Here is an 8699-nt window from a genome sequence, read left to right as displayed (position 1 = left end):
TTATAGCACTGCTAACTGATTTATTTTCAAATGGAAGAGGCCTTATTAAAAAAGAAACAGAGAGCTATGGAAATAATCAAATATTATTCCTTTTAACCTTCCGAAAATTAATATTATTTTGAATGTTGCACCATACTTCCGAAAATTTTCATTTCACGATCAATCTAATAATTAAGTGCTTCAGTTGAACTTATCATGGCACTAATAAAAAAACGATAATATGAAACGATAATATGAACTAGCTTTAACGCAAGTAAGAGACGTAAAAAATAAAACGGTGGCTTAGCTTTGATAGTTAAAAAAATGTTAGATCAAAATTAATTGTATGTTTTTTTACGGTTATTAATTTAATTCTTTTAATTTATTAATTTAATAATATACTTTAACTTATATTTTTAAATATTAATAACAAAAAATAATAAATTTTGATAAATCTTTAGTATTTTTCTTAACTGAATACTTTTTTATATTAAGACATTTTTTTAGCATGCTATAGACCTGCCGTACGTACAATACAGTATGGTTGTCCTTTTTTTATGCATTGGAAATCACCACATTTCTTTTTGTAATGTTACGAAAATAGGCGAAAACTTTTGGATATAGAATTCTTTTATGCTATTATAGAAAATGGGGGTTGTGTGTAGGGGTGATAATCGGGCAGGTAGAGGTGGGTTTTTGTTTTATTCGACCTCGTCCTGTCGTATACCAATTCGTATAGAATTCGTCCCATTTCTATCTGTGGGTAGTAAAATGTTGAACTCTAATTCGTTCTTGTGGGTACCCGTCCCTATAATTATTAAAATCCAATAAATAAAATTATATTTCAAAATTTATATAATCATCATTACATACATAATATAAATTAAAGTAAAAATTTAAATATGATACAATATTATTAATCATTTATTAATTATTTTACATATATTATACATATTATATATTAAAATAATATATATTACATATATAACGGGACGAGTATTGTATATATTATATAGCGGAACGGGTAGGGGCGGATATTACCTAAATCCGACTCCGCCCCGCCCCTCCCCTCCCAAGACCCTTTTCCGCTAAAAATCTGTCCCGGTGCGGGGCAGGTAATTATCCACCCCAAACGGATAGAGGCGAGATAGGTATCCGCAAGTTCGGGTGCTATTGCCATTTTTGGTTGTGTGGTGTTAAATTTTGGAGTAGTTAACTCATCCTTCTTGCAATGTACGAGATACTTTTTTATTAAATTACTCCAAAAGCATCTCGTTTAAAATGAGAAGATTTTTTTTTTTAATTTTAAAAATATTCTCTCGCTAATAGCGAGAAGGGAGCTTTCAAATTTTTTTTTTATTTTAAAAAATCATCTCATCTTGAGCGAAAAGCATTTTTGTTTTTGTTAATTTACGAACCTCTTATATTTTTATATTTCTCAATTGTTTCGTCACTATCTTCTAATTTAGCGTATAATACTAGATATTCGTAATTATTTTATTAAAGTTCTTATTAAGATCAATTCCGATAACATTTGATTATAACTTGCAGTCATTTCATTTTTGATATAACATTCTTATTATTAAAATATTACGTTTTCGATTGTACCACTCTGATAGTGATGATATCACGACGACCTTAAATATATCTTTAAATAGTAGGAGCCTTTAACTGAAAATCGCATCGACTTTAAAAAAAAAAAATAAATAAAAATACTTTNNACAGAGGTGAAGAAAAAATATCAAAAAATAAATCAATTAAGTACAACCAGTTATTCAGTAAAATCGTCATCGGCGTTCTCGTTTGTATCTTGAAAAGATAAGACTGTAGGGGGTGAGAACTTAACCACACGGTCTTACCAGAAGAGTTGTAGAATTGTTATAAGAAGATATATAAAGGAAAGTTGTTTTCAACCGCAGTGATCATCGCTCGTCCTATGAACCTTTTCGAAAACCAACAATTAATTATCCAAAATTCAAATTTATACTTCAATTATAAAGTCTTAAAAGTTAATTAAATTGTATGAATGATCAACTTATTCCAAAGATAGATTCATTAAGTTTATGCTGAACAAGTTTGATTTTTCATACTTTACTAAACCTTAAACTTAAATCAATCATGCCCTCCGGCCCATCACATAATCAATCACGGCATCTGACTCAAGCAAAATCAATCAACACACAAACCACCACAAGTCGATGTGCATATCAACTTATCAAATTATGGCCTCCGACCCAATCAGTCACGGCCTTTAGCCCAAAAATAATCAATTTGACATCCGGCCCAACATATAACCAAATCTCAGCCTCCGACCCAACATAAAATCACTTACAAGCCACCGCACTCCACCATAATTTGAACCAACAAGTCACAAATACAAGCAATCAAACAGACACTCAAACAATCACTCATAGAGAATAATTATAACAAATAGTACAATTAACAGTTAACAAAAGATCAATTAAGTAAACCAAAATAATTATGCAGACTCAAGCAATTTCAAACAAATGCAGTATTTGTTTCATGCATATATATATAGCCTTGCAGGCTGAGTGCCTTGTGAACCTCGCAGGGTGAGTGTCTTGTGCACCTCGCAGGGTGAGTACTCTGTATATCTCGCAAGGTGAGTGCCATGTGCACCTCGCAGGGTGAGTATCCAGTATATCTCGCAGGTAGAGAGAATGTAGGCGGGATGAGACTATCGTCCCCACATTACACCGCAACCACGAACAAGTGGGATGGGACCTCCGTCCTTGTCTGGTGCGAGTGCCAAACCAAAATACGCAAGTTGAACGAACCCCTGACGTTGCCTTGCAAGCAAGACGAACCTCCGACCTTGCCAATCCAATCATTCATGTCATACTCAATCAACATCAATGTCTTTAATATTTATTAACCACAATCCTATATCAATTTATCAAACTTAGATTCATAAATCTCAATTCTTTATCATGCAATAATTTTGTTTCATCGTGAGTGGGATAACACCACCGTCCTTACTATGGGCAGGACAAGGCTACCGTCTCCACTTAACCCGAAGCAAGTGGGGCAAATCACAACCTTTACATTTCACCCAGGTGTCTCAAATCTCAACCCGGAGTAAGTGAAACAAACCACAATCCTTGCATCTTACCCAAGTGATTAATCGATAATCATTAACTTTACTCAATTTCACAATTTATTAGATTCATTAATCCTGTTTATTCATTAGAAATCAACTTCATCATTCCGTGACGGGGATAAAACCACCTTCCTCACTGCGGGCGAGATAAAACTACCATCCTCGCAATATTTCATCCGGCTAACCAAGGTTTATCTGAGAACAATTCAATTTAATTCATTGGACTTAGCCACACTCTATTTAGAGCTTAAAAATGAGTTCCCAGACTTTATTTAGGAATTACAGGAGTTTACAAGCATGCCGAGAAAGCTAGACAGTCAAAAATAGAATTTCTTTAAGAAAACAGTAGAATCTGTGCGTACGCATCACCCCTTGTGCATACACACAACTGGCAATTCCCCTCTCATGCATACACATCACCCCTCGTATGTACGCATGAGCTACAACACTCGATCTGATTGGTGCCCACGCATACCAACCAAAATTTCTAGTTTTCTACAAAATCTAAAATTTCAGTTTTTAACCCTAATTTTTAAATGTTCATAACTTTTTTTTATAAAATTCCATTTTCTTCCTTTCTTAGACAGTTTTAAATCTCTAATCGTCATCTTTAATTTAAGAAAGTTTCATCAAATTTCGAACTTCGAGCTCCAAGTTATGATCCATTGAAATTGATCAAAAATCCATTTTTACCAAAATCTGCATAATGCACATTTACCATTTTCTCAATCCATTTCGGTTTCAAACTATCCCAAAATCATTTATAAGCATTCTTAACACTCATTTATCATTTTCTAACAATTCAACGCCTAATTAACCAATTTTCAATCAATCAATCATTTCCAAACCACTACAAACCTAATCAACCCAATTCAATACCATCAACCCCTTCCAACATTTATTCCACCAATAATCAAACTAAACAATCAATTGTTCAACCAGTTCTCATCAATTTTACAATAATTAACATGGTGCTTACACCAACTTACCATAACTTACTCGAATACCACCTTAAGCCCAAACTCTCATATCAAACATTATTCAACTCAATTTCATAGCTCATTATAATTATCCATTCACAATCACAATTCGAACATGATAATGCGACCAACAATTCATATATTCACCCAACAATCAAACATATAAATTCATGAGACTCACATAATCACCAATAATATATAATTTCATATCGATATCGATTTATAACAATTTTTTAATATAAAATTATGTTTTAAGAAAAGCCTTACCTTGTTGACAGCAATTTTTTAATACTTAGATTCTCTTCTCGATCACACCCAAGCCTCAATCAACGGCCCCAAGCCTCCACCAAGAGCTACGCAATCAACCCAAGCGTCCAACACTCACCGAAACAAACCAAGCATCCAAGCTACTCCATATAATATAATTATATCAATTATCCAAATATTTCAAGCTAGGGTTTACACATAAACAGGAAAAATAAAAGGAAAAAGAGTTCTCTTACCTTAAGCCATGTGTTCATGGGTCAAAATTCTACTAGAAATTGTGTTTAACCTTCTCCTAAAGCACGAAAATCACAATCTTTCAACATACATTAACCAAAACGTAAATTGAAAGAGAGAATCGAAAATGGCTCAAGGTTCTTAGAAGTATTTACTACAAAAGTGGTATAGAATCAAAGAAGAAGTCAAGAACGATGTGTAGCTACAAACATGTTTTCGATCGGAGATACAGATTGAAAGTTATGTGAATTTTAGTGTGGGTGTGAATAGTAACACTAGGGTACCGCTCTCTTTCTCTCTTCTCTCTTCTTTCCGCCTCTCTCTCTCTCTCTCAAAAATGAGGGATGAGTGGCTGAAATGTTGTGTTGTTAGAGTTTATTTTGTATGGGCTTGGACTCAATATAGGTCCGTTTGTGATTTTTGATCCGTTAGTCCTATTTTAGATCAAAACCTTTAAAATAAGTACTCGAGTTGTCGTTCTAAATATTTTTGTTTATCATTCATAAAACAAAGTTCAAAATCTCAATATTCAAATTGGAACATATAAAAATTTTATTATTTTTCAATTATTAGAATTTTAAATCATAAATAAAAAATTGCCTAACTAAAATAAAAATCTCGAAAAATATCATCTTTTGTAAATATAATAAATCATAAGTAACTTATTATTTCATTTTCAAAAATTCAGAGTCTTACACTTAACCTCTAACCAACTGTGATGTACATAATATTGTAGATATTCCTCTAAGAAAGCCTTGCAATGTGAGTTTTGGTTGAATGTAAATTAAAATTGAAGAACTTAAAACTAGTAGTCAATTGACCCAGGGCATGCTTCATTTAATTGAAAAAGTTCTCCTTTTAAAAGATGAAATTTTGGTTTTTGTGTACACATACAGGCAAATAATAAGGTAACTTACAACATGTTTACACTATTTCACTCGCAGCATCTCACAATCTACAAGAAGCGGTGCAGCAACATTGCAGAACATGGATATGTGATGGCAAAAAACATAATTCACCATACATCTGTTTATCTTACTACTGTCTCACTCACATGCATGCACAACACTAACAATAAACTAATATTACGATTATTCATTAATCATAAGAAGTTATTAAACACTAATCCCTTTCACAATGAATAGCAAGCTCAACTTGGTAGAAGAGCCAAACAAATATGAAACAATGTAGTCAATGTAACATCAAGATTACTACTCTTATTAGTCCATCAAAGCAGTTTGGCATGATTGAACAAAAGCCAAAGGTAATGTTCCTAAGGACAGATGAGGATTAAACATACCATGGCATGAATCATATGGTAAACAACGCCCTTGTAAATAACCTCAATAATTGATTCTTGAAAGAAAAAAATGCAAAAGAAACGGTAATCATCTTAGGTCAATTTTATGAATTAGGTGCATGTTATACTGAAGATGAAAATTGATAAAAAAAAAAATCAAGATTAATTTTGATAGATAATTATCCATCTAAGAGAATTTGTAATTTCATTTTTATTCATTTTTTAAATTATGCATTTTTTTTTTGTTTTCTCCACACAAGAATATTTTTTTTTATCTTTATTATTTTTGGCCCAATGCTATGTTTACTTCACAAAGATGTGTAGTACGCACCTTATCTAAAAATGGGCTTTTCTCGAAAAGGGGCCCACATTATTTGGGCTTTTAAGCAGGGATACTATTCAAAGTTTTTTTTTTTCTCATTAAAACAATTGTTACAATTACTTTTTTATATATATCATTTTATATTGTTGGGAGTTCAAATCCCGCCTTGTGCATGCAACAACTCATTGGCCAACGACAAACCCTTAAATGGAGCTCAGTATCGCAACGGATTAATTCTTAGCATGTCGGGTTGGGGGTACTATAGGAAACAAAAAAAAGTATATAGAACAAACACAAAAAAAAGTATATAGAACAAACAATTCGAGAACACAAAAGAATGTCAATATGATAAGGAATAAAAGTTACTACAAGATTAAGCCAGAAAGAAATTACTCAAATTAGTAAGACATAATATAAGAAATTTCATTCATATGATAGTAACATTAGCCATTAGCCACTCTCATTAAAGGCCAATACAAAGCCTCAAGGAGTGATACGAACATATAAAAGAAACCACATTAACTCAAAAGGGGATTTCCCCAAAATACATCAAAACATTCTTTTTCCAAATAAACCAAAAAGGGTCACCCTAAAACACATCAAAGAGTATTTGATATATCTCCCTAATAAGGTTGGGCTACTACCATTTGGCTAAGTAACACATATAAAATATAGTAGAGAAGCTTAGTATAATAATTAAGCTAATATGATAAAAGAGCACAAAGGGAATTAATTATGATATTTGGATAGAAACTAGAAAGCAAGTGGTTGATGAAGCTTAAGGGCATTTTGGTCCTCCTTCCTTGGTCTTCCAGTTGTTGTAGCAAGGGCAAACAGCTTTGTTACCATAATACCCCGGAGGAACACAAAGGCACTTCCTACAACACTTCTGACAAAAGAACATGCAGGGCTTGTGGTATTGGGTCTTGCCACACCTCCTTGAGCATTGTGAGGGGCATTCTGGTCATTTCATCATACACATTCCAAATGAGACAAAGTACCATTTTGGTTAAAGGAAAAAAGAAAAGCATCCACCTTAATATTATCATCGATATCATCAATTTTTCCTTTTTCTTAGTCAAAACACTAAAAAAGATGCAGCTTTTGGGAAAACAATTTTGACCACAGTCAAAAGTAAAATTGACTGTCTAAAGCCTAAAACTTTCAACGAAAACAAATAAAAGAATGATGATAATTTTCCTAAAACCAATTTTTTATATATTTAAGTATTTAAAATTTTGTAATAAATTTTCTAAAATGCCCATTAAGAAAATCCTAAACCCTAATAATAAAATGATATATTATTGTTCTGTTAATGACTAATCTATGAAATAAACAACAGTTAATAACATCATTGAGCAATGTCATAAAAAAAATTATGGTGCTAGCAAGAAGCAAGCACATTTCTTCTGCCGATGTTCCTTGTATTTAAAGTTGAAATAATTTGTTTTTAGAAATAATATTTTTTTATTTATTTCAGAAAAAAAAATTCCGTTCCTTCTTAGTTCTTGTGGTGTTTTGCCACAATTTTGGTGTTCAACATTGTAGAAAATTAAAAAAAAAAATTAGAAGAGAAAAACTAGAAGAAAATGCATAGTAATAATATATAGTAACTTTTACTTACGCCCATTAGCAGCCATGACCTGAAATACAAAAGCAAACCATCCAAATGTGAGAAAACCTTCAAAAAAAAATATAAAATAAAATAAAATAAAATCATAGTATATAATAAAGTGTTCATGTAAAATGTACATATATTAATGCTGTATTTAAACATTTTGCATAACATTGTACATTAGAGACCAATTAATTACCATAGTTTGGAGCATTGAAATGGCAATGAGAGCCAAGATGAAAGCAGCAAAGAACTTAGCCATGGCAAAATGAAGACAAAAAAAAAAGGTAAGAGAAACCAACAACACAAGTAGGGGGAAAAACAAAAACCTAAGTGTTAATGAGGTCTTTGGTACGGTGGAAGTGTAGGGTATTTATAGAATCTTAATGGGGTGCAAAGTGTGTAATATTTATTAGGTGTGGAAAAACTAACCAATGTCTGCCACGTGTTTCGGCAAAATATCTTGACGGTGATGAAGTTCACATTATATTTGATCCTATGGTTTACAATTCTCATTAATTTTGATTAAAACATACCCCTTTAATATTATTATGCTGCTCCTCATAAAAAGGTATACTACAGCTAAGAAGATTAGAAGCAAGTGGGTTACAGTTAGTTAATTAGTTAGTAATAATAATGTTAGTTTTTTTTGTGGAATAATAGTAATAATAGTGTATAATTTGTGTTATAATGATTTATAATTTTCTTTAGCTTTTTTAATTGTCCACATAATTTAGTTCTTTTGTTTTTATAATCTTGTGTATGTTAATAATTTCTTAACAAATATTAATATCTTTTAATATAACTAACCTAATAATTATCATGTTCTTATATTAATATCTATTTTTTCTTCTTAATTAATTTCTTGATATAATACTCAA

At 31.6% G+C, this 8699-nt stretch overlaps 1 protein-coding gene across 1 annotated transcript; it reads right to left on the bottom strand.

Moving 5' to 3' along the window:
• Window positions 1-6605: 6605 nt before the first annotated feature.
• LOC107486286 (gibberellin-regulated protein 4) lies at window positions 6606-8168 on the bottom strand. The gene is made up of 3 exons (XM_052260717.1): window positions 8018-8168; window positions 7828-7846; window positions 6606-7163 (listed from the first exon to the last, which is right to left on the bottom strand). Exons 1-3 carry the CDS (start codon window positions 8078-8080, stop codon window positions 6982-6984), a joined length of 264 nt encoding a protein of 87 aa, XP_052116677.1. The 5' UTR covers window positions 8081-8168; the 3' UTR covers window positions 6606-6981.
• Between the last annotated feature and the right edge of the window lie 531 nt (window positions 8169-8699).

The sequence above is a fragment of the Arachis duranensis genome, chromosome 4 (assembly GCF_000817695.3).
Source record: "Arachis duranensis cultivar V14167 chromosome 4, aradu.V14167.gnm2.J7QH, whole genome shotgun sequence".
NCBI classification, from domain to species: domain Eukaryota; kingdom Viridiplantae; phylum Streptophyta; class Magnoliopsida; order Fabales; family Fabaceae; genus Arachis; species Arachis duranensis.
This window is presented reverse-complemented; position numbering and strand designations above follow the sequence as displayed.